This window comes from Labrus mixtus, chromosome 11, assembly GCF_963584025.1.
Source record: "Labrus mixtus chromosome 11, fLabMix1.1, whole genome shotgun sequence".
NCBI lineage: Eukaryota > Metazoa > Chordata > Actinopteri > Labriformes > Labridae > Labrus > Labrus mixtus.
The window spans coordinates 12,233,498-12,261,038 of record NC_083622.1 but is presented as its reverse complement, the minus strand read 5'-3'; the positions used below and the strand labels follow the sequence as shown (position 1 = coordinate 12,261,038).

Sequence of the window (27,541 nt, the reverse complement as noted above, 5' to 3'; positions counted from 1 at the left end):
CACCTCTGCCTCCTCCCATATCGACTAACAACATGTGGAAGCAGCAAAACAACCATTAAAACAGGTGTACATTTGCTAAATTAAACATTTTTAACATGACGCTTTGAAATAAGGAATCATGTTTTTAAATCTGAAAAAAAAAGATGTATAGAGCAAACAGGACAGTGGACCAAATGCTGTTATTTCTAATTCATACAGCCAAGAGTCTAAACAAGCAGTAAATGTCGGTATCTACCACAGAGTCGGTAACAAACTCATTCTCCCCACTAGGATCACAAAGATTTTTTCCAGCGAACTGTGAGACGGGAGACGTAGAAAAAGGGCGATGTAGGTATAAACAGCAAGGGGAGATTGAGGTTGAGGGCAAGAAGAAAAAAATGGGGGAAAGATGTGATGGATTGAAAAGAAGGGGAAGGGCTGTTAGAAGTGAGATGAGATAGCGTCAAGGTGGAGGGAAGAGAGGGGAGAGCGAGAGGGAGGGGGAGGGGAGGGGGTAGAGGGGGGACACTGAGAAAAGCGACACACTTTCCGGGCTTATTTACACGTAGCTGCCAGTATGACAGGTAATTTGGGCAAATTCTCCACAGAGCCTGCAGCAGACGGCGGGGGGATAAAGACGAAAGGAGAGAGCAATAAGAGAGAAAAAAGGGGAAGGGAGGGGGGGGGGGGGGGGGGGGGGGGGGGGTTGAGGGGAGACGTGCTCAGACTACCTGACACGGCCTGAGCTGGGTCTGAGACCAAGACAGCAAATGGGTTTCCAGATTCCAATCAGAGCAGAGGGGTAGGAAAGGAGGCGGGGGCAAGGAGAAGGAGGGAGGAGGGTAAAAATGAGGCGGAAGTCATCCTGTTGACAGAGTCTGATCATTTTACTTATCTGCAGTGAAGAAGAGATATCAAAAGCACTTTTTAATTCAATTTCCGTCTTCCTGTTGAGGCTGAAAGATCAAGCAGAAGGCAGGAACGGATGAGGCAAAAAGAAAAGAGTGAAAAAAATACATATTCAGATATCCAGATATACTCAGGCTCTGATTTATTCACTTGTTTTTCTAACTTGTGCTTCATGTGTGCTTCTGTGTGGAGGCAGGTGTGCGTTCGCCTCTGTACACTTCACAACGAGGCAAAGAAAGCCTGTTAGACTGTATTTATAGAAAGCTCTTGCTCTTGTACGCTGCGCGGCTGTCTGTCAGTATTCAGAGCCAATTAGAAAACACTTGTTAATGGAGCCGGCGCTCCCCTTCCCGCTACCGTGTGTGTGTGTGTGTGTGTGTGTGGGTGTGATGACTTTATTCTCCCTTGCAGTGACAGCAACAGAGGTGTAGACGACAGTAAGAGAGATAACGTTGAAGAAGATAACGAGGTGTTTGTCTCTGTGGGTGGAGGTCCCCTCGGGAGGGTGGATGGGTGCACATGACACTGGCTGGACCTTCGGCTGGCTTCCTCTTCCTGTGGTGAGTCACGCTTTAGCGAGAGAGGAGAGCTTACCCTGTGCTGACCTTTTAACCCCCGCCCCCCCCTTCTGTGCTCAAAGCCTAAGGCATCACAGTCCTGACCCGTCCTTCTCACAAACACACACACACACACACACACACACACACACACACACACACACACACACACACACACACACATGCTGTTCCATGCTGTAATCAGACATGTGAATATTCCCCTTATCAGTCCTGTTGCAGAATTCTGCTATCACTTAGATTCACACTGAGAATAGGCCTGGTTATTATGGCTACACACATGTTCCTTGTAAAGTGCCAACAGAAACAAAGTCTGCCCTTCCATTTCAAGTGCTTGTAAGCAAGATACACACCGTCTTCATATCAAACAGCTCCACACAGGAACAGCATGCCTGCACAGCAAGCTTAGAATTTTGAGCACAGTAATGATGTTTTCACATATGCACAAAAACTCATGTGTGATTGAAAACAGCCACATTTTTCACCCTGACTTTTACCTGCCAGGCCCCTATCATATCCAAGTGAAACCAGGTTAAGCTGATGTGTGATTGCAGCAGGAAATATTCAGAAAAAATCACTACAAGCAGGTGGTTTAATTATATATATATATATGTATATATATATATATATATATATATATATATATATATATATATAAAATATCATGTTGTTTGTTTGTTTATACTGTGAATATGCAAAATTACACAAAGCATTGATTTCAAGGCAAAAACTTCACGCTGTTAAGGACAGGTGAAAAATAGTACTTTCACACAAAACCCCCGATAACTTCCTTTTCTTTAGGGTGAGCTGCATGTACTCTACATTTGCGCATGAACTAGGGGTGAGCTGATGTGAGAACCAATAAATATTCAGGAAAATTCACCACGAGTGGACGGGAGGGGACGTTGACATTTATGTCCTGCGACCACTTGCAGGTTTTTTTTTTTTAGCATTACGGGAAGAAGAAAGAGTGGGAAAATGTATTCCGGAAAATGGAAAACAGATTTTTTAAAAAGAGAAACATGTAAAGGCAACGACGGCAAGAGACTCTCATGTCCAATGCTCTGAATTTTGGCAGTCAAAATTAGATTTGGTTGTTCATTAGGAAGAGTTTCATAACTTTCAACTGTTGGCCGCAGTTGAAAGCATTTCAAGCCAACTCCCCCCCCCCCCACTATAGATGGAGAGCAAATGAAAAGCAGTCAGAACAGATATCCACATGTAGGATTGGCTTCAGATTCCAGAGGAGGGTGTAGGAATAGGTTCAGGGTGTGCTGTGGGGGGTGGTTTGTTGAGGAATGAGTTCTATGAAATAAAATCAAAGACAGTGAGAGAGAGGATTACCTCTTTTGCTTCAGTGGAGTATGTAATCGGGGCGGGGGAAGGAATAAAAAATACACTATGACTCGCTGTGACAACAAAACACAATAGTGCCGCAGAGAGCTGAGTGTGATGCTGGGAATTAGCGGCCGTGATAAAGATGGAGATAACAGTGAGGAGATAGGGAGGAAAGATTGGGCTGATTATCAGTGTGGATGATAACAGTGTTGGTGGTTATCATAATGAAGGTGCTGAGGATCAAACGAGGCATAATGTCTTGATGATATGACAAAAAAAAAGATGACTTGATTAAAATTGCTACTGATGCCAGTGATGATAGTGGTATTTTGTTGGCACAATTTTAATCACAGAGATTCCAGATTTTACATATTCTGCCATAGTTCAGTATATCAGGGAGGATAGTTTGCATTAAATAGATCCCTTTGGGGTTTTTGTGCATTTACAACAAATATGACTTCATGAATATTCAACTGCAAATACTGCCCTGCGGTATCAACACTGGTGTCAGTCACTTGCTTTTATTTTAAATCTAGTATGACTGCTAACCCTTAGAAATTAAATTAGGCCTACATGGCCATTTTTACACCTACAGAGGCAAATTATTTTTAATTTAATTAACTTTAAGCTTTTAAGCTTGCCCACCCGATTCTCCCTTTCAGTCGGTGAAGGTCCCACCTCAACCCTTCTCACCCATACTGATGAGCTGTCTACTATCTCGCCTCAGGCTGAGCTAACCAGCATCCATAAAAGGCCGGCACAGGTGTGGAAGAACGAGAAAATGGAAACTGGCAACACAGATGAATAATTAAATGTTCATTAATGACTTCTGTGTGGATATGTTTTGCAAAAGTGCCAAAGAAGTGGTTGAAGTTTTTGAGCTGATGCCTCCTAGTGGTCAGACCCAGAATTACACCATTGTCAGAGTGTGTTACAGGCTGATTAGAGGAAGATCTTTCCCCTGGTCCCTTGGTGTTACAGCAGGGTTATTACATTGGGTGGTCTGGATCGTGCATATCAGGTATTGTGAGTGGGGAGGAACTTGTGTTTGTTAATGTCTGGGTATTGTAATATGATTATTTGATTCCCATACATCCAGGAAATCCAATTCTGCTGTATATGAAAACTGGGGCTACACCCATAAAGGTGATGGAGGGCTGATACAGATAACACTGGCTCTGTTTGCTTCTGCTTGATGATTTATATCCCAAAGATTATACAGCAGCAACCAATTAAACAGTATCTATAATATACTGTATGATATATCTGCTATATATAAAAAATAGCCAGCTGTAGGTTACCTTTAACTGTTAATCTTTTTTTTTTTTCATTATAAATCAAATATCTATTAGTTATATCTTTCTTTTGTCCTTTATTTAATGTTTCTGTTTTTTGCTTAGGTCTATATCAACTATTCCCAGATATCATATGATATGGTTAAGTGCACATCAATATTAAGTTATCCCAAGTACAAGCATTAACACAATGCTGGTCGTGCCACTTGGGAACAATTTGGAGTTCAATATCTTGCCCAAGAACACATCGACATGTGGACCAAAGCCGCTGGGATCGAACAACAAGTCTTCCAGCTGGGAGATGGCTGACTCTACCACTAAGCCACAGCACCCCCCATCCCCCATCCCCACCCCCCTTTATGAAAAAAAAAAAAAAAGCTGGACAAATACTTAAATGACTTGTAACAACAAACACATCATTAATGTTTCATCAGTAAAAAAAATATCAAATGTGCACATGTACAAAGGATCTAAATGATGTAAAAGCACTGATTTTATATTATCTAAATGTCAAAATGAGCATGTTGTATGAGCATGTTGTAGGTGTTGGATACACATGTACCAATCTGATTATGTTGTCTTGCTACCACTAACTAGAAGTCCTTTATACTGAGTACCATACTAGCATACACAAAGGTTTGATTAACTGGTCTTTACTCTGACCCCAATCTGGGAAAAGCCCAGATATGTCCTAACTCTGCGTATCTTTACACAGGTAATGTATGGCAAGGTCATCCGTCAACCCGGTTTAATTAACAAGGTGGCCTGAAAACGCGCCTTAAGGATACCATTAACCCGTGCTAGCCTAACAAGGCTGTGCAAACACAGACTAAATACGCCAGCAAACACAGGAGCTGAGGAGCGAGTGAGTGGGAGAGCAGAGAGGAAAATCCATTTCATGAATATTGGATTTCATTATGAAGGTGAAAAACAGCTTTGCAGAGGATCATTCTTTAATGACCCAAAGTCCACACGCATGAATCTTTTAGCAGTGGCTGTCTGTTTGATAAGGGGAAACGAATAAGAGAAAAAAAGAGAGCCGTCTCCCCTGTGGGTTATGACAGACCGGGAGACGAGACCAGGACTGAACTCCTGGATCATGGACTCAGACAATCTTCTGGACAGGTAGGTCATCCTGGAGCAGACACGGAAAGAGGCTAAATGAGGTTTCAGTTCAAAGACGCACTTGTTGCAGTTTCTCATATTTCTGAAAAAACCTTCAAGGAGAGGCAACAGATTGTGGGTCCACATTGAACGTTTGTGTCAAATCCTTCAGCCTGACTTCTTTTTGGATGCTCCGGGCTGAGCCTATTTCTTTGTTTATGGTTTGTTTTCAATTTGAGGGAAGAGGCTTGCAGCTGAGAGGCTCTCATTCCCTCCAAACTGATCCTCACTGATTGGCCAAGAGGTCAGACTCCTCACTTTACCCCTCTGCTCTCTCACAAGCCACAAGACTCCTCCACACATCAGTTCGGTTCCTAACTAGCAATTTAAAAACATCTCACCTTTTGATCAGGGCCACATTTACCATGAGCTGACTCTCTGAGCTAGTGACACAACCGAGGTGTGAATCTCATTTTTATTCAGCTAATCTGGATTTGTTCTTTGCGCCTCATGCTGGAAAAAGACAGCTATCATGTTCAGTGTTTTTATTTTCGCTCAAACAAATTCTCGTTGAATCAATCATTGACTCATAGGTGTTTGACATTATGGTGAGTAACTGATGCGAAATAGCAATACAGCGAAAATGCTTGGGAACATGATGTAAGTAAATATTAGTCAGTGCAGCACAGCTGAAATGATTTTTCACATTAAGTCGTGACTCAAATCAGGATTTTGTAGTTTAATCAAGGCACATTTATATTCAACAAACAACCCAGAATATCTAAAAGGTAATATGAGATCAAAAGGCAAATGTGTGAAGAGCTCAAAAGCTTAAAGCTAACATGGAAAAATTAAACCCCCTATAAATCACTTGTAATTACAGTAAACACCATATTGGTTTTCCTTTATTAATTTGTTTTCTGTATTTGGGGGAAAGCAAATGTTCCCCGAATATGAAGCCACTTAAAATTAGCAGCCCAACCGAAGATGCAGGTGGAGTAACACAGGCATGAAATGAGTGTGGCAACCAACCTGGCAGAGCTAATAAATAAAACAACCAACCACAGCCAGACAAAGCCCCCCATATGGTGCACTTCTGCCTCAACCAGCTCTATCTGGCACATCCATCCTTCATGCTAAGTCCATCCCAGGAGGTTCCTTACCCTTTCTAAGCCCCACCAATTAGCTGCTTTAATGCAGGGTTATCCTCACCATCCACTTCCTGGTATGTAAAAGCCACAGATACAAGCCTCTACCTTACCTACATTCATTTTGTATAGCCTACTCTTTCTTTTTGTGTTTTTATGCCTTCATTGAGAGGACGGGAAATTGGATCATGTTGGAAACAAGGATGAGAGAGCGGGGGATGACATCATCAAACCCAGGACCCCTGATTCCTGGACTATTGCTTCTGTCGATGGGATGCGTGATTTAACCACTGAGCTTTACCCCGGTGGATGCTGGTTTGTCAAGGCCACTGTGGCGTTGGCCTACCATTAATTAATACAAATGATGGTTTACTTAGTTTTGGGGATTACAAATTGTCCTTCTCCAATACCTTTTGTCACTTCCAACTCCAACAGATAATGCATCTGTTCCAATAAAGATGTGTCCCTCACTGACCTCAAGTCACACATTTAACATCTGTTCAAAGAAGCACCAGCAGGACCATAAGATTCCAGGAACACCTAGGGGGTAGTTCTTTAAATTTGGTACAATCATCCATGAGGAAGATAACAAAAGGTCAAGATGATTTCCATCTCACAAACATGTTTTTTTTGCCCTTACTAAAGAATTCACATATATATAGAGACCAAATTTAACACGTATTTATTGGGATTTAATGATAAAGTAATGTCATTTGTTATCCAAAAAGTCAAAGGTCAACTTCACTGTGACATCATGAATTTTGTAAAGAAATTCCTTGCCATTATCCAGCTTAGAAACTGGAGGGGATATGTGAGTGTATTTCATATATTGTTGAGCATTCAGTTGGCGACACAGATAGATCTTGAGTCCTCACTTTGAAACCCTGGAAAGTGTGTACAGACTGGTTGAAGCAGAAGTGTGTGAAGCATCACACGTTTTAGAATTTATAGCTTTTTTTGTGGCAACATCAACATTTAAAGCGTTTTCTACTGTCACAACAAACACAACAACGTTCCATCAGAATCCTTTTTATCAGCCAAACAGACTGAAGACACAAGAGGATTTTTTCATTTTTTGCACAATAAACTTGTTAATCTACAACTTCACAGGTCGCAGAGGTATACAACTATGTGGCAATTTTAGTAGTTAAACATTTTTGCTGTCAACAACATCAAGAAAATGATATCATCCTGTCATCATGGAATTCATAATTTGGATTTTATAGGGCATCCTTTAAGCGCATGACTCCAAATAAGCTATTTATGATTGGCATGTTTCCTGTAAATGGTCTCAGAGGGAGTACCTTACAAGGGGCTCCACAGCAGAAGATGCACTGCTTTTATAACAAGATGTGAAGATGTGGTGTTCCCCAGGTAGTCAGGGCAGCCACAGAGGGTTGACAACTCTGATGGCACCTTTTATCACATATGTCCATATCCCTTTAGGCAGGAGGTTGCCCCAGATAAAAACAGATGGCTGTAGGTTGTGAGTGTGTGTCTTTATGAGTGAGCTGAGAGCAGGAAGAAGGAACGGGTGAGTGGGCACAGTTAGAGGGGCCGGGGGGATCCCGGGGCTGCACTGTACAGCAGAACGCATACAGTCTGGATTTTACATTACGATCAATTCAGCTCTACTGCAAAATAAATGATATCCAGCTCTACGTTTGCCTGTGTAATCACTGTCCTCTGGATGGAAATGTTGCCGTTTCAAAGACAAAGAAATTCAAAGCCGGTCAGACTATGTGACGAGACAACTTTGTGGTGTGCCGTCTTTGCTTTCACTGTTGTGAAAAGAGAATCTCTGCTCATTTAGAAGTCCATGCTTTAAGAGGAGAATTGCTGTGCTACATCAAACTCATGCCCTGTCAAAATGCTGACAACAGACATCTCTATACTGGAGAATTAAAACCTCTTCTCTGCCATGAAGGGAGCAGAAATGAGGCCTTAAATGACAGACTTGGGCTCAAGTTTTTCAGCACATGATGTCAGATGGTGGTGGGAAACATAGGGCAACCTCAATACAATAAAAAACACAATACAGTATGATTCACATGATGACAATAAAATCACGATACTTAGATTATGCGATTATTAATCTTTTTCATGAATATCATATAATGATGGTATCTAATTAATGGAAGACTATAATGTCACTAAAAAGGTACAGAGCAGCATTAATATATTCATTTGCTGCAATTCGATATCAGTTATCTACTCTTATCACACTTCATTCACCAACTTCTTTTCAACGCTGTGAAACATTATCCCGCTGTCTTCTTCTTCTTCTTTCATCCTGCTGTCAACTTCTTCTTTGGCCAATTAACTTCCTCTCATGTTACCCTCATTCATGTCATGAGCACCACTGTGAATACTCGTGAATACTGACATTATTAGGCAAATTTATGAGAAAATCTGTTTAGAGTGTTGCGGTTTTTAAAAATGAAAATCAAACGTACAATATGTACAATGTTTATAGAAGGTTTACATTTAAATAACTAAATTAATGGACTAAACCACTGTAACTTTTGCTGCTTTGCTAAAGTGCTCATGATGGATAGGCCGGGTCTTTGCAATATAACAGTAAGTAAGATCTTTTACCTGCTTTTTGTAACATAACAATGAGTAAGGTCTTCTACCTGCTTTTTGTAAAGTGTCTCGAGATAACACTTGTTATGAGTTGACGCTATACAAATAAAAATTGTAGGCTTATAGACATATGTACTATTGCCGTGGAAACACTGGATGTTACGTCAAAGACCGCTACGTAAGGAAGCGGGAATTGCAACTGAAAGCTGCCGTACTGTTACTACATGTGCTGCTGTGATAAAAATGTCATATACTTGGACGCTTTGTCGGTAAGGTCTGCTTCGCTTGTTCACATTGACTACGGTCAACTCGGGAGCTGGTTTTCATTGGGGGTTGGGAGTATAGCAGAGATAATCAATCCCATAATTCCCCTCTAGTCTCAAGGTCATCTTTTGGTATTGTTTTGATTGAGAGCCCCCTGGTGGTGGAATTTACATACTGTGCCTTTAAAATATTGATATTTGCCACCAACCATTTTGATAATTGTATCACACGAGTCACGACGACCATAAATTAAATTTAATATATTTTTTCCCACCCCTAATGTCAAACATATTTGCATAAGTGCATCATATTCAGCTCTTTTCTTACCATGTTTTTAGACACGTTTGAATCAAGTGAATTATATATTACACACATGATATCTCTGCTTTAAGTGTCTGGAATAATTGAACCTTAAGGCAAGGCTTCTCCTGCCATCATAACTTCATTCACATTAATTCACCACACTAAACCAGAGCAGTAAAAAAAAAAGAAAATAAATTTAATTAAAGGAGAATCAATACCACCAGTCGAATTCTGTCCGACAATGTTGGATTAATAAATGCTCTGTAAGGCTGATTTGAAACGCAATTATTTGCTGAAACTTTTCGCGCTGTAGACGCCTGGCTGCAATCTCTCTTTTCTATCTCCTGTCCGACAAAAAAAATAAAAAAATCTTAATAGAAGCCCAGTGTCAATAAGGCTTGATCATGATGGATTCAAGGGAGGATCACTCACGTCGGTCTGATTGAGAAAACACCTGCACCGTCTGCCCCACATTTGTCATGTCTGATTTAGCTGCCTCCCTGCAGTATACAGATCAATTCTGATTACAGCTGTCAAAGCCCAAATAACAAACAAAAGGTAACTGCAGCTTTGATAAAGGAGGTATTTATGATAAATCTGCCAACATGACGCTTAATAACAAGCCTTGAAACGGGCTGTTTATATCTCATGGATCAGATACGGGTGGATTTAAATCTTCAATATTTGGGGTCTTGCTCTGACATCTGTCTGATACTGATTTTTTGTTCTGTTGTTCTGCAGAACTCCAATATTTTTTTTATCTTGAACCTTCACACTTTTTACTTTGTATTGATGGCCTCTAATCACATCATCACTCAGTCTGGGACGGGGCATTTCAGTCCGTACTACTGTTTAAAGGCATATCTATCACAGACTTTTCTACTCTGCAGAAAAACACAACAATTTGGAGTTTAAAGCAGCGCTGAAACAGGCTAAGTGACATAAATCAACACATTTATGTGTATAAAGTCAGCCGTTCCATTAACTCTTTTTGTCTCTCAAAGTCTAGAAGTTGTTGTCAGGTACAGATATTGACTTGTCAGCAGAAGAATGTTGTATTAGAGTACTGTTGTCCAACATTAAGCAGCTAATTGCCCTTTTCTGACACCTTCATTATTTCTTAATGGGATCCGAGGTCTGTCGGCCAGATAAAGGTCACGTCGATGCACTCGGCTCCCCCTTGATGTGGAGCGAGTGTGATGTTTTGCTGCTGAGACAAAATGATTTCACAGACCCATTTCTGAGGGGAGAATTGCTCAAATGTTTGTTTCGTGTTTATGCGCTGAACCTGCTTGGCTCTTGCAGCACCATATTTGATCCGTACATCAAACACAGCATTAACCCAGGACACTGCGGATGACAGGGAGAGTCGGTTTTCTGGCAATAATTTTATATTGATACATTTACATTTGCTCTGCTCGTGTGCTGCGACTGGGATTCAAAAGCAGCCCCACAAGGACGGAGTGAAGAGGAATTTTAATTGGAAATTTGACTTGAATCTCTGGGATGATATTCATTTTAATGAGTACAATTTGGCTAAATTCCTTCATGTTTAGTGCTGCTGTAACACCAGAGAGAAGAAAAAAAGTGTTTGACATGTGTTTTCAAAGTGATCCACAGCCTTGAAATGTCTAAAGAAAACAATTTTTGATCAAAATTTTCAGTCACAGAGGCACCCTAGGAATGATATTACACAACAAATTAGGCGGCACTATTTCACCCACGTCCCCCCGCCCCAATGAATAAATGAATAAAATGTGATTGAAGCACAATTTAAAAAGCACACCATATCCTAGAAATGTCTTAAATAATGTCTGAGTAGAGTAATGCGCTCACAGCCACCCCCAGACGCTAATGGAATTTCTGCATTACAAAAGTGGGTAAAGCAGCGCAGGCTTTTAGCGTTATCCAGGCCCACATCTAATTAGTGAAATATCATAATACAATAACACAGCAGCGTCTTCTCCCAAACCCAATTAATGGTCTATTGCAGCACAAATGTTTGATGAAATCTCACCTAACATACCAATTATCATAACAGCATCACAATCTTGTAGTGGATATTTTGTTCAAGAGAAACTCCTGTGATCTTCAGCTTCAAAACATGTGGAGCAGTCTCCAACAACAGATACCCTGAGGAGATGAAAATCTTCCTCAAACACTGTGAAACGTTTTCCTGGAGGTCCATTTATAGGCTGTCACAGCCTTACGCTTGGTGAGATTCTGCTTAACTGGGACTTACTGGCAGGATGTGGCGCTAAAATGGACGTTTTATTACAAGGAAATCCCACCGGCGCCTTCACAGCTGGAGCCACGAGCCGGCCTTCAGTGACAACAGAATGGTGGAATAGCTCTAAATCACAGCGTTACACATACCCAGTGAAGGGCAACAACTCCGCCAAGCACCGACTACCGCTGGGCATCAGCGTGGTGTGTTTTTACCATAATGCTTCTCGCAAAATTGCAACAGAAACATATAATGATAGAATCTGATTGCTGTGTGTGTGACAATTTCTAAGAGCGTCTAATATAATGTTTCTTCTAACCTGTGGACTCTTGACAAGCTCCAAACCTGGCTCTGATTAAGACGTGGACACTACTGCATGAGCGTCTTATTAGCGGTATGCTCCCTCGCTGCATTGACTCGCTAACCAGTGGCACATCACATTAGCCTGGCTCCTTAACGACACAATGTCACACAAAACAAGTGACCCTGAAACAATCTGACGACTCCCACTCATGGCAATATTAAACACAGTATTCATGTTTTTCTTTTTTTAATACCACCTAATCATTCGCCTGCAGAATCAATCTATCTCGATCCCTGCCTGTTGCGGCTCTTTGAATCCCTCCTCCCCTTCTCCCCTCGCACCATCTGTCTCTCTTCCCTCGCCTCCTCCCAGCAGCCCTCCTTCAATCATTTTTTTATAACTTCTCCATCTCTCCAGCCGTCCACCCTCATAATCTCCCTCTGTCTTTCTCCCCACATGCACACTGTCCACATTAAACATACATATCACACCACACATAGCCGCACATTTAATGTCAAGTCTATTTGTCTATGCTCATGTCTTTGCAATGTGAGAACCCAATCAGCTAATGACTGGCACGCGGTGGCATCCACAGCGGCCACATTTGAGTCCCAACTACATGTTAGCCAAACGCAGCTACAGACCGGCTCATTATCATTTAGAACTGCTCTCTGCACAAACTACACAACCACAGGGTCCGACGCTAACGCCTGACAGGAATTTGAATTACGAGAATGTCAGGAAGAGAGACATTCTTACAGTCACTATTATGTCGCGCCGAAGTCCAGGGACCCGGCCTCTCGTATGTGTTTTTTTTTTTTTTTTTTTTTTTGCTCCCACTGGCGACAATGTTGGTATGTGGTGCTCATTAGCACTGCCTGTCGCTCCTCCACCCCTCACTCGTGCCTTCTTTCTCTGTCTATTAAAGTCTGGGACACAATTATCCCCATTCTGCGTCTCTCTCTTTCTCCCTCCATCTCTCTCTTTGAATGAGAGTCTGGAACACTATTACCCCTGTTCTTTCTCTCTCTCTTTTTCATTCTTGCACTTTATCCATCCCTCTCCCTCGCTCTCTCTATCAGCCTCTCATGGCTTCAGGAGAAGTCTGTGAAGGGAGCAGCTGCTGAAATATTTATTGATCTGTTTTCCTCAGTTTTATTTATTTCCCTCTCTTCCCTCATGCCCGGTCTTCCCCTCCGCACAGACCCAGAAACACCTCCGGCGCCGTGAGATGTCAGAAGCGACGGTGGGGGCTGAAAATCCACAACATGAAACCATTATTAAGCATTTGTTGCACCCGGTAGTTTTACCTGTGTAAACAACAGTAGAGTGTGGGATGAAGGTAAATGTGAGAACAACAGCGGCATCAGTCAGAGCGAGAACAAATGCGGAGCAGATTGAGCGGTGAGACAGGCGGGGTGTTCGGCGTATTCTGATGCCAGTATCTGCCGCAGGGGGTTGTTGACAGGAAACACTAAGCCGCTGCTCTTTTTTTTCTTTTTTTTTGACAGTATGAAGGAAGTTGTACACAACTGGCGGATATTGAAGTAGTTGTAGTCATGGTAACAATGCCCTATGCAATTAAAATAACAATAATAACAGCATTAGCCCCATCCTTAATGGACGCACCGATGCATCTGACGTTATCTCTGCGTAATTAAAGGGCTCCCGTGCTATCGTATCGTCAGCACAGTTTAGCGGGAGTTTTGAGGTTACTCCATTTGCGAGCCATTCAGCAGTCGTTTGAAACTGATGTTTTTCTCCAGCCTTCTGTTGTAGCCCAAATGATTAAACTTCTACACACACGCAGACACAAGAGAAAGATATCACACATGAGTACACTGAAACACACACACAAGGCTAAGTCCCATCACCAGCCATGGCCTGCATTAGCGCCTAAGCCTTTCCCATTGATTTGCCGGCGAGCTCCTTGTCTTTTGGTAATGAGGACAGGGAGAGAAGCGGGACCCTCGTCCCTCCCGGCTCCCCTAGGACGAGCCGCCCGCACTAATCTGAATTGTGTTTCCAATGATGCTAACTCTCTGGCACAAAAAAGACTAGACGGAAGGATAGAGAGAAGAAAATCACACAGCGCTCTCTCTCTCCCTCCCTCCCTCTCCCCCTCTAACAGTATTCACCCGTCTTAAATGTGTAACATCTGCACATCACCAAACAAGAAAACATCTCTTTCTCGCTGTCTCTTTTTTCCCTGCAGACAGTTCAATCTGCAGCCTTAACCAAAGGGAAGAAATTGCGTTGAGCTGATACTCAATTTTCTCTTTATGAACGCCATTGAACAGAGATCAATGGGAGTTATTAATACCCACTTTGATGTTATATATATACATTTATATATATAAATATAAAAAGATGTGGCCTTATCTCCCTTGTGGCTGAGCTCCAATGGTTTTCCATTGATTTACCGCTCACGGTTTTAGTGAGGGAATTGTTGAGATTCATCTTCCCACAGGTTCAGGTGAAGAAGCTATTCCGCAGTGTATGCATGCATACGTTTATTACCCTGTGTGTGTGTGTGTGTGTGTATGTGTGGGGGTGGTGGTTGGTGTGAGTACACGATCCACTACTTCTACCTGCTTCTAAAGCCACTCTGCTCCCTCTTGAATGATCCTTCCCTGCACTAAATAAAACATAGACCTTCTACATTTGTTACAGTGAGAACCAGCAGCTCTAATGTTAATATTCACAGCCAGACCGACGCAGGTCTTTAAGCTGGGACCGGGACTCGGTAAGGACGAAGTGGGGGTTGTAACGAAGCGAATTACAACAGTAATTAAACACAGCAGAACTACCTGTCCTGGGCTGAAAGCGCCACTGGTCCCTTTCCATCAGGCTGAACTCCATATATTATAACTGTAATTATAATTGCAAACAAGCCTAGCTGTAATCATTATTTATGATACTGACACCATGTGTAATTGCCAAACCCCCCGAACCAATATGTGCGGCTCGATGAAGTGTTTATCAAAACAGACAGGAGGAATCTCAAGGGCATGGAGGTGGTGCTCCTCGTCCACACCAACACTGTGGTTAACCATCCCCTAAGGATTTGAACCCGTGACCTCTCAGTCACTGCTCTGGCCAGATAGCTGCTAATGCTACGCGAGGCAGAGTTCAGCTTCAGCTTCTGGCGGGTCACAGGGTCAACAGCGCAGGGGTTATTCATCTCTGTCTCGACTTAAATTGGAAATGCTGCAAAACCCACAAAGTGAGGGCGAGATAATGAATATCACCAAACATTCCTCTGTGTTGCGGTCAATAGGTGTTTCCACTGATATCTGCGGAACAAGACTTCCAGCTGCTTCCTTCAGAGTCGTGCAGATTCCCAATATCCAGGGGTTGGGTTGTAACAATCCAATCATGATATAAAACGTTGATATAATACTAGTAAAAACCAATACGTTCTTCAATAAGACGGGAGAAAAATGTATGTCCCAAACACCCAAAATATGTTAATTTGTAGTTTTTATTTGCAAGCAAACATACACTGTCTAAATAGCATATCCCTCCGGGCTTGCATTGGCAACATCTGGCCAATGTATTTGTGCAAATTAGACACTGTGTTTGCTTGGAATTTGTTGATGGATTAATTCCTCTTCTATGCATAGAATACAGAAGCTGCATCAAATAGATGCAGCTTCTGTATTTTTTCCATACTATTGATAAGTATAATAGCATAGTAGTTGGGTATTTAAAGTTTGGAAAACAGTATCAAGGTGCACAAGATTCAAACAATCCTTTAAGCTCATGCAATATGATCACTAGGGTTATGGTTTGGGTTAGGGTTACAGCCTTTGTAGTTCCCTTAGAATTACTTTTTACTGTTATTCAAGCTCTCTCCTGATTTGAGGGTTTTCTTCATGTTTTACATGAGAAAGGGTCTGATTTGTTGTCTCTGGGATATCCATATAAAAGTCCTGTGAATTACATTAAGAGCGGACGTTAACTGGTTTCACTTAAATGTTCTTAACTTGCAATCCGGTAAAAGCATTGGTTTCTTGGTAGGACATGATTCTTTGACATTGTTTTCAAAAGGTAGAAGTCATATTAAAGTGTTTCTGCTAAAGATTCAGTGGGTGTTTGACTCTTTTCAAAATCCTCTGGCACATTTTCAAACATTTCAGCGGCTTTAGACAGATAACATCTAATGGATTCTTACTCTGATGGCATAAATGTAAGAGCCCAACACTGGAAACACTATACTGCAATATGATTTATTCAGAGTTCTGCCTTGATGGAAACATACTTTAAAGCCTTGGGAAATTGGCCTTGAAACAATAAAATGCAAATGTGTTATCAAAGTAGAGTCTTATTTAACATTCACAATATTCTTCAGAAGAAAAAAGAGCTCATTGTTCAGACCTTTTCTAAAGACTTTGTGGGTGTGGTCAATGACATTTTGGTTGACATCTGCTGTGACCCTCACACAAAGATGGCACAATATAATTGCTATAATATATATATATATATATATATATATATATATAATATAATAAGCTTGTAACAGCATGTTGAGGTTGTCTTATTCAGAATCAGAGGAGAAAGCAGATGTCCTGACATCTGAAGATATTCCTTTCAATCATTCATTGGATTGGTCTGTTGCATAATGCTTTGGTAAACGCTAGCACATACGATCAATGTTACCAGAGAAGCGCCAATTTGTTCTCAAAGCTGTGATGCAGTTTCTGTCCGTTGTTGTGTTTAAATTTGAAAAAGCTAAATCAGATATTTTTAAAAGAATCCGTGATGAAATGTTGGCTTTTGTAGCGTGCCATAGAAGCACATTATTACGTATCTAAACTCCCTCTTGTGATGATCAAGACTTGGCAACAAAAAATATCTTTGAACAGTCGGCAGCGGGAAAAAGATAACGCTGTGGTCAACATTCAACAGCCAGCAGCCATGAATAATTAACAGTTTATTCTCAGGCTTGGCGTAAACAGCCTGAAACTGCCACTTGGTAATTTCTTTGATTGGATAGGGACTTACTGTTTAGTTCTCGTAATACATCTCTGAGCTTCATCGCACCAACTTCCAAACCAAACATCTGAAAAAGTTTGAAGAAACTTCCATTACAGTACTTAAATACCTCCTTATACTTTTAAGAGTCTTATAGTTTGTATGTTAGACACTGAATTTCAGAATTTAAAGACTATTGTGGATTTGGGATTCCAGTAGCCAGTATCGATTCTTGGAAATGAATCAAAACGGAGTATTTTAACAAACACCAAATTCAACTCTAATCATTCTTCAACATGGAGCCCATTTTATACAAGTCTGAGGGCAGAACACAGCTTGTTTTTCTCTGTGTACTATCTCTGCTCTGCTATGTTTGAGGAAGAGATTCAGTGGAAGATGTAGGAGGCTCAGCATCACAGGCCACCACAGAGCAGCAAGAGTCATAGAAAAAGTGAAACCCATGGGGGAAACTTTCAGACCACAGACCCACTCCAGGCTGGTTTTACCTCCAACCCTTGTCCCTGCAGGCTCTCGAGACCAAATCCTAGCCCTCTCACTCAAACACTTGCAGAAAAATAAAACCTGCCAAAATGGTAGAGCATTTCTAAGCCAAACATGGAGAACAACAGCCCACAGAAACCATGGATTTCAAAGGGAGGGGAAAAAAAGCAGGGGCCCCTCCAGAATAGGAGCGCAAGGCATCTGTTGATGCTGGCATCTCCTTGCTCTTCATCTGCAAGCCAAGGCTGCTGATCCAGTCGAGTGTGTGCATGTGTGTGCGTGTGCGTGTGTGTGTGTGTGTGTGTGTGTGTGTGTGTGAGGGGGGCAGGGAAGAAGGGTGGCTACGTGCTAACATGTGCAACAAGCATTGACCCCACTTGGCCCCCATATGTTGCTGAAACAAGAAGGATGGCGGGCAACAAAGTGACCCCGCCTGCTTTCACCTGTGTACCTGCGCTGCACACTTCCTGTTACCAAACCCTCCATCACAGCGGTGCATGTTGCAAGGAAAATCCATCTGTTGGAACATTGGGGGCATACATGTGTGGTATATAGCATAGTTTGCCAGTCAGAGTTCCTGCAATAATTGCATTAATGGGTGGCCGTGAGGCATAAATCTGTTCCTCATAGACCTAAATATAGCATTCAAATAATATCCTCAAATGTAACCCTACACGCCCTCCGCTGCGACCCAGGTGGCATCGTAAGCAGAGGCAATTTCTCTTGTCAGCTTCACTTTTCACTGAATCAATGACAGCATTATTCTCATCATCAGATCTTGCAGGTTTCTGTCATAACAGAAATCCTTTGAGTGGAGACTTAATTGTTCAATTTTTCAAGGGGATGAGTGTGTATATATGTTTTTTTCATCATTATCCACAAAGCAGCAAAGCCTCACAGTTGCTGCTATCAAAGATGAAACGGGATTTGATTCATTGCAGAAAGTTTGTGTTCCAGAAATACACAGATATTTCACTCTATGCGTGAGTGGGTGGCTATCCACCTTTCCAGAGGTTTGGCTCTTGGATATTTTAAGTGGAAGAAAAAGTGGAGAATGACTGAGGAAGTAAAAAAGCATGATGGCGTGCCAGGAGCTGGACATAACATCCACGGATAGGTTTGTGCTTTCACACGCCAGGCCAGTCAGAAACCACTGACTGCTCTGATTGTGTTTTGCAGCAAAGAAAAGGTGCTTTTTTTAAACCTGGTTGGAATGCTTAAGCACTATTCTGGGACACCTTCTAATATCTGTTTCCAAGCCACTCTGACTTCATAAATATGTTTTGTGCATGACGTCAAGAGGTTGAGTGTCAAGATGAAGAAATGTCTTAAGTTGAATGAAGTACTGTGCAAGCATTCAGTGACTGTGTCTAATACATCATTAAACTGTTAATAATACCTCACAAACATTCTGCTCAATAGTACTGAGCATATGAGCGTCACTTTGACACTGGTTGGACTTTCAGGGCTGCAGATAAGAAGGATTATTCCACTGCTGCATGATTTATCAAGAAACAGACAGTGGCCTTTTAACAGCCATGTTCTTCCTTCATAATGCATGCTTAAAGATGGACGTGTTGTGGACCTATACAGCTCCTCAGAGCAGCAGGCCGAGATCCCCTCTACGTGATGGGTCTGATTCACATGTGCTGAAATGTGCACATCAATATCCAATCACTCTTCAACTGTGGCTTACATGATTGGCCACACCGTCACATCCCCCCCCCCCCCCCCCCCCTTACCCCCAAACAACCCAACAGGTTACAAATTCAGAGAGCTCAGAGCTGAAATGAGTCTCAGTGTGTTTCTGGTTGGTGTAGTGCTGAGGCCCTTTGTGTTGGTGTGTTGGTGAGGTGTGTGCGTCCTGCAGGGCTGTCCGTCTGCTCTCCGCCTGCTGTGGAGAAGGGGGCTCGCTGTGGTGAGCCAACCATGACCAGCTGGGTTTCTCCTGCCCACGAAGGAGCTCCGGAGCAGGAGGCTGTAGCCCGTCTGCATCTGCAGGCTGTTAACCTCACATCTTATTGCACTGACACATCAATTATTGTTATTAAGGGCCGGAGTAATTTATTTATATACTGATTTCCCATAGGAGAGAGCTAGGCACTAATTGAGCCAGGTGCGTGTATGTGTGTGTATGTGTGATGCGTGATACATCAGCAGGGGGGAATCATGTCGAGAAGGCCGTGCATAGCTAATATATGGTGGGACATCCCATGGCACGGTGAGAATATTAGAGGATGAAATGATGAAAAATGCAAGAGGGTTTTAAATAGTCCCTGGTCAGCATTCCCTGAGGGCAGACACAACAACATAACAATTTCTGTTTGGGTTTTTAAACATGAAGCAGTTTTAAAAAGCCATCTGAATGCTCTGCTGGTGCAACTTATCTGCACACTGGAATAGGTTTAATCCCCAGGAATTTTTGATCTGATGAATTAAATGTGCGTGTCTCTTTCCTTCAGCAGTAGGGAATATGTTTTATGTTGGATAAGAGAGGGAAATTAAGCTTGACAACACACTGCTAGTTTGACCCCCCCCCCCCCCTCCTCTTAGCCCCCCCACCGTCCACCCTTCACCATTTATCTCCATCTGTCTCTCTCGACCTTGGATTTGAAGTGAGAGAACACAACATTGTCTTTCTCTCCTGAGTCCCCCTGCATTGCTTCTACTCGTGCTGACGTTAACCCTACCACCACCACCAACACTACCACCACCACTCCCCCCCCCCCCCCCCCCCCCCACACACACACACACACACACACACACACACACACACACACACACACACTCGCATTGCACTGGCGGTGAGTCGTGAGCGTGGGCTCCCGGGCCATTCACGTCACGTAAAGGAATTTTCACTGAAGACTGGTGGAAGGGAGTCTGTGTTTTTCTGTATAGTAAACAGCTTAGCATGCATCACTCGTTGCTCCTGGTGAACCACGAGGTTGGCTTGGAGATGAACCTGGCACTGCGCTCACATGCACGCGCTTCTGCACGCACACACACACACACACACACACACACACACACACACACACACGCACACACACACACACACACACACACACACGCACACACACACTTGCAGCATCTTTCTCTCTGCGTTTGTAAATCTGTGTATGAGCAAATGGAAAAACCAGAGCGCAGTGGCACAGCAGACACGCGTGATTCACAGGCAGGTACCCCCCCCCCCCTTCTCCTTCTCTTCATCATCAGTATTCACCTCCACAACCGATTTCAGAAAATGAAAGGCGATACATGCGCATCAGCACAGAACCGTGAACACATCTCTAAAGTAGCTGGTAAGAACTTACCTTTCGACAGCAAAACCAGGATCAAACCAGCAAACGCGTTCCGCAAGAGGGGGCAGCCCATGATGGAGTTCTGATTGATTTTCTGCTTGTTTTTGCAGCCAAATGTGTCTTGGTATTCCTCCCGTATGGTGCCGTTGCAGGGAATCAGTGTATTTAAAAAACGACCCAGTGAATAAATGTCAACAGCAATAGTCCCAACGCTTCTTCTACATGTGACTGGACGAAAACATCAGTCTAGTCCACTTGACTTTTCCTTTAGAGGGAAAGATAGATACAGAGATGAGCTGTTTGTCTTATCCTGTATGGAGTCTCTCAGCCAGAAGAATATCAGCGCTGAATAAAAAAAAAAACAAATATCCCAGACACTTAGTTTGTCTCAGACTGCCTTTAAGCAAAGAGGCAATCTTTTAGAAAATGCATCAGAGCAAAAGGAGAAATTCAAACTGACTTGACATCAAGATGTTTTTTGTCAGAGAACAGGAGGGGGTCTGTGCGTCCGGACCAGTCGCAGATCGCCACTTGAGCCTTAATTAGCCTGCTCCCTGTACGTCTCTGTTGGTATGCAGCGCGTCTCGTCGCTCCGCACTCCGCGCGTCGCAGGGAGCAGCACTGAATGCGAGGCGCGCAAGAAAAAAAGAGCATGATTGACAGTTCAAGGAGAGCCCTCTTCCCAATCACCGGCCCTAAGGAAGGAGGCGGGATTTACGATTGCACCGATGTCCCGCTCGGAGAGGCTGGCCAAGGAGCCTTTTCAGCCAATCGCAGGCGCGCGCTGGGCGGGCAGAGCGCGAGGCGAAGCACGGCGCGGTGATAATGCAATGTGATTTATAGCCGGCTCGGTGTTGCTGCAGTACTCAGAGAAAACAGTCCACAAGGGGACATACGGGCATAATAACTACAGGGACAGAGGTGGGGAGGGTGAGTGAGGGGCAGGTGGAGCCATATGGGCCCCGGTGCACGCGGGGTTTTGAGAGACGATGAATGAAAACAGAACGAGGTGGAGGGACAGGTTGTGCTGCTGATGAGCAGATGTTAGGCTACTCACTTGCTGAGAATGGAAATCGTCAGACCATGAGGAGGAGAAGGCTGTAAGGACAGAGTGGAGATTTCCCACATAGATGGAAGTTCTGGGAGGACTGGGAGTGTCAGCAGATTGTTCCAGCACTGCAGAAAACACCATCTGACTCAATCAGTCTGCTGACTTAATGGCAGGCGACATAAACCCATGTAGGAAGACACTTTGTATCTATGCAGAGGTACTAATGAGCCATTTATAAACATGTTAGTCTCAGCTCAGCGTCTGCTACTAAAAGAGTGAGAAGCAGCCGCATAAAGTGAAGCTCTAATTTTCTGTAAAAGGGTTCTCACGGGGAGCTTATCATATGGCTCGAGACGTGCAGACTGTAGCTTCTACACAGGAAGCTTTGTAACAACCAGAACAAATTATTGCCAAAATTATTAATTCCTCCCTAATATTTTGGGACTCATGCCAGTCATCCTGCATAATATCAAATGTCTTAATCAGTCAGAAACACATCCTATAGCTCAGGCTAGGAGGTTGTGGATCCAATTTAGTTTGATTTGCTGCTGAGGAGCGCTAACCTTGCTGATTGACTACTCATTATAGTTGCTTATTTGTTTTCGAACTATATAATTGCATATATAATTGTGATTTAAACATTAGAGTCATATTTTATTTTGTATTTTAGCTAAATGTGGTTTGGTTTACAGCTGAAATTACAATCAATCCTGGGCTATAAAAGGAAGGACTTGTTTTATTTTTAAATTGCTTCTGTACATTTTTTGACACTCTTCTCTCCTCCTCACATGTGTGGAATATGCAAAGGCAACGCACCTGTCATAAGAATTGTCCATTGCTAAATGTGAACAAATGTTTCGAGCTGTTAAATGCTATCTGAGGAAAGGTTCTCGCTGCAGTGGCCCAACCTGATTTGAGGAAAGTGGTGACTGATGGATATTGTATACAAAACCAAGTATGATGTCGTGTTGCAATTTTTTATATCATTTATTATTCTTTTTTTTTTTTACATTTTTGTATTGATCATTTTTTAACAGTCATTTGAACTTTCCTGACCATCCTAGTTTCCTCTTTTTTATTTCTTACAAGTGTGCAGGGTTTTTTTTACAAAAAAAGTTTGTGATGTAATTGGTAGCCTGCATGCTCTCATATAAGATCCATAACTCTGTTTTACTGCCTGAGCTGATGAATTATTCCTATTTTAACTTTAACATGTGTTCCTTCTTTTAATGCTTTATTACTGTGATGTACACAATCCATAAAGCACTGTTTGCTTTTTTTTATGGTTTTTCAGACAACATTACAATGACTACAGTTGAGGGATTTACTTTATATCTTTCTCAGATAAAAGATGAAGAAAGATAAGCGGACATAAAACCCCAGGACTGATTAATGAGTCAGCTAATCAAAGCACAGCATTAGTTACTCAGTGTTGGACTTGTTTGTAAATGCTTATTATTCACTATTAATTAGATTTGACACAGTGGAGTGAATCAGGAGCCAGTCATTTTTGGGATGTTAGCCAGCAGCTCATTAGGCCGTTATTTTATATTCTCAGCTAACTGATGCAAAGTTAATGATTTTTAATAAATGGGAGCTAGATTAATACATTCACTACATACTTAGCCCACTGGTACACAGATAGCCAACACACATACATACATTAGAAATAAGTGTGGCGGCTTGCGGCCAGATCGGTCAAAAAGGTTGAATCAAAAAGGTTGAGCGTGTGCTGATAGAGACATTAACCAACCACATCAACTTTGGAGACTTGAATATGGGGTGTGTAGGTGACTTCCGGGTCTTTTGGACCCAGCCTCAAGTGGACACTCGAGGAAGTGCATTTTTCTTGCACTTCCACATTGGCTTTATTTTTCAACACTGGGTGTTGCTGCTTGGTTTAAAAGAGTAGTATAAAGTTTGTATTTGTTGGTGTGTGCAAGTGTAGCCCTATGTTAGTCACAGAGGAAAACCTGTAGCTGTGTTAGGAGCAGCCACATTTTGACTGAATTTACATTTACATGTATTGTTATGGTGTTGTAAGGAGTTAGACTAATGTTTTTTAAAGTAATCAACTTGAAAGTGAGATATATTTTCAGGTAAATTATGTATTAATGTTACTTGAGTGGGCTTTGTACTTTCTTCTAGATTTTAATAATTAAATGTCAGTTGTCCTTGAGAGGACATCAAGCTATATTTACTTAGTTATTTCTCCGTTTTTGTTGAGGGGCGTAATAGTTGCACATACACAGTACAAAACTGTGGTTTGTTCTGAACAAGCAAATTAAGACTGGTGTCAGACACTGTTCTTCTGATCAGCATGTCCGCCTCCTCATCTTCATTTGGACATACAATATTCTAACTGAAATGCTGCAAGTTATAGACACAAGCCTAGCAACATTACTTCGACATGGTACTAACAAAAATAATAAAACATGCTGTTGTTAAGTTCTGAAGCTTCATTAATGGTATTCATGATTTTAATAAGTGATTCAGCAGAGTTACCGCTAACTCAACGACATTATTTATAGACCTGTCACAAGGTGCAATTTGTTTGTACTCAGTTGTTCCAAGTTGTTTGGTAAAAGTAGAAACACCTGCTTAAATGTTGATATTAATTTGCATTTTGACTCAGATTTTACAAAGCCAATTACCCCCAGACCTCGTCAGCTCCCATCGTGCTGCATGACAGCTTGAGCGCAGAGGAAGGCTGAGGCAGAGGAATGTTTTCTTCATTTTGCCAAGACATGACATGCATCAGCATAAAGCAATGCAGCCGCTTTGCATTAAAGATAAAGGGGGAAAACTAATGTACACTTGCTAAATTTACTGTACACAACACGCTGACTTGTTCATATTATTGCTTTAAGAGTCTGTTATATAACTAACATCAGCTCATCCTTTAAAGTTTTTCTTTCCTGCACTTACACAATGCTGATGGGTGTACGGAAAAACACTGGGTTTGAATAATAGATGTATATGAAGACAATGGGTCACCACTTCCTCCCACTATATATATACTAGTAAAGCCAAATAAGCAGGATTGGACAAGAGCCATATATTATCTCCTCATATCATCCGATGCTCAGTCTAGAGACATCTTGGCAGCAACGTCTGCTGCAATGTTTCAACTTTTCATTGATTTATTGTATACACTCATTTGTTTTGATCAAAAAGCAATATTGTTTTTGTCTGATTTTGACCCTGAGGGAAACTCTGTGGCAAAGAGGAACAAGAGTGATCTCATTCAATATCATATCAATGTGCTTAAGAAATAAATATGAGCATCAAGCTGGACATGAGAGCTCCTGAGACTTCAGAGACTTGCTAAAGCTTTTTCATGAATGCACTTCTGATTCATTTCTGGAAAACTGCAGGACAGCCTGCCCCTGAAATCTTCCAGAGTTGTTTATTCACCCTCACAGTGTGAAGTTTTCCCTTTTGGACAGGAGGAGGTTTTTTCTGCCTCACAATGCTTTGTGCTATTGGACGTATTCACACAATCAACAAGCGAGTGGAAAAGAACATACCAGCTAGCAGAAAAGAGCAGCTTCATTACATTCACAAAGATTGCACACACCACTTGGGTGATAATGTCATCATCCCTTTCCACTCGCTTATTGTGAATTTTCCTGACTTCTGCCTGCCGCACTCACACAACGGCTTCACACGGAATGTTTTACCAGGGGGCTGGCAGGAAAGGAGTCTGAGTTAAGTCCGTAGTATAGTGCACGTGGGAAAACACCCTAAGAGGACTTCTAGAGAATGAAAGTGGGGCAATATTTGAGACTACATGTGGGAGGAAGACAGTAATTGTTGAAGGTGGCAAATAGAGGAAGAAAAGCATTAAAAAGAAGAACATTTTAAGTTGCTCACAGAAGGAAAGTACATCTTTAAGGTCATTTCAAATGTGGGCTTAAGGCAAAGTATTGCAAAAGAAAAGTGAAGAAATAAAGGGGAGAATGTTTGAAAAGGATATAATGGAATGGACAAAATCATCTGTTAAAAGGAAATGATACAATTATAAACTCCCAGAGATGCCAGATACAACTTCCTCATAGAGCCTTATTATTCAAAGAGGAGCAGGAGATTTTTCCTGAGGAGGTAGACCTCATCTTCTTGAAGCTAACACTAATTAGCGTTGTCATCTTACAGCTCTGACCTTTTGTAGATTTTCCCATATTTTACCATTGGTCCTTCATTTCTCTCTAAGTGAAGGCTCTTACAGTCACAGCTACCAGTCAGTCTAACATGTTTTTTAGGGGGGTCTTAATTTGTTTCTCTCTTTTTTGCCACCAGACACTTCAGACAAAAACTGTGATTTCTGTCATAATACTAATAATTGCAGCAAAATCAAACAAACTAATTTTCTTCATGTACAATACCTGTTTCTTGTAGCCTGCATGTATACTGCAAAATGTGCCATTTTTTAAAACTGGGCCCTATTAATAATAATTTATACTTTATTGATCCCGCGAGGGGAAATTCGTTTTTTAAACTCTGTCTGGTAAACATGCTACACAAACATAGGCCGAAATACACACACATGCACAAACAGGATCCTATGGACATGCACTAATGGAGAGGTCTCAGAGTGAGGGGGCTGCCCACAGTAGGCGCTCCTGAGCTGGTGGAGGGGTTAGGTGCCTTGCTCAATAGCACCTCGGCAGTGGACTGGCACCTCCACCAGGCCAATTTCCGGACTTGGTCCCTGCCGGGTCTTGACCCGACGACCCTCCGATTCCCAACCCAAGTCCCTACGGACTGAGCTACTGCCGCCCCCCACTCATTTCTCATATTACTCATTTCATTCTAGCTCTAAATGACCTCTTAAGTACCTCAGAATCAGCTTTATTGGCCATGTATGTCCTGTGGCCAAAAATATAACATTGCCAGGGTTCCTGTGTTGCCTGAGTTATTATGAGTTATTATGTTGCTCGAATTCTGATGACGTTTGGGTTCTGATGTTGGTGGGGGCTTCACTTTTGGTACTTATGATGTGTGGATTCTGTTGTTGTTGGTTGCATGTCTCATCCATGGGTTGCTCCTGTTGTCGTGTTTTTTATTTTTTTTTCATTTGGCTTCTTTTGCTATGTTGTTATTTTTGCTTCTGCACGTGTCAAAGCACTTTGTAAACTTTTGTTTTTAAAAATGCCATACAAATAATAATTATTGACCCAAAAATGTGTTTAAATAATTGTATGGATATTCCCAGTGCGTGTTGTTCACAGATCTGACACTCTGTGACTGTTTAGCGTTCATCAGAGTGACAGCCTGGGGAAAACACTGTTCCTATATCGGGTTGTTTTGCCGTACAGTGATCTGTAACACCTACTGGAGGGGAGGAGTTTGAACAGTTTTGTGTCCGGGCTGTGAGGAATCTGCAGTGATGCTACCTGCCCGATTCCTGACCCTGGAATGGTATAAGTCCTGCATGGGGGGCAGGTCGGCACAGATGATTTTGTCTGCAGTGCTGGCTGTCCGTTGATTCAAAGCAAACAGTGATGGAGGTGCAGAGAACAGACTAGTTGGATGCTTTTATCAAAACAGTGATAACATCTCTCTTTTTTAGAATGTCAGACTCTTTTGTTATAAAATGGGTTCTGTCATATTTTCCATCATTTCTGCACTCTCACATCTCTGTTTCTTTCATTACTTCAGTGCGTCATGATTTTCTT

At 42.1% G+C, this 27,541-nt stretch overlaps 1 protein-coding gene across 1 annotated transcript in view; it reads right to left on the bottom strand.

The window, feature by feature from the left end:
• The window catches only part of iglon5 (IgLON family member 5), a 108,610-nt gene extending 87,172 nt beyond the window's left edge, over nt 1-21,438 (bottom strand). Inside the window, exon 1 of the mRNA XM_061050101.1 lies at nt 20,825-21,438. Within this exon, the coding sequence (XP_060906084.1) occupies nt 20,825-20,885 (61 nt within the window). The 5' untranslated portion in view covers nt 20,886-21,438. The remainder of the gene's footprint in view (nt 1-20,824) is intronic.
• Nucleotides 21,439-27,541: the final 6,103 nt, after the last annotated feature.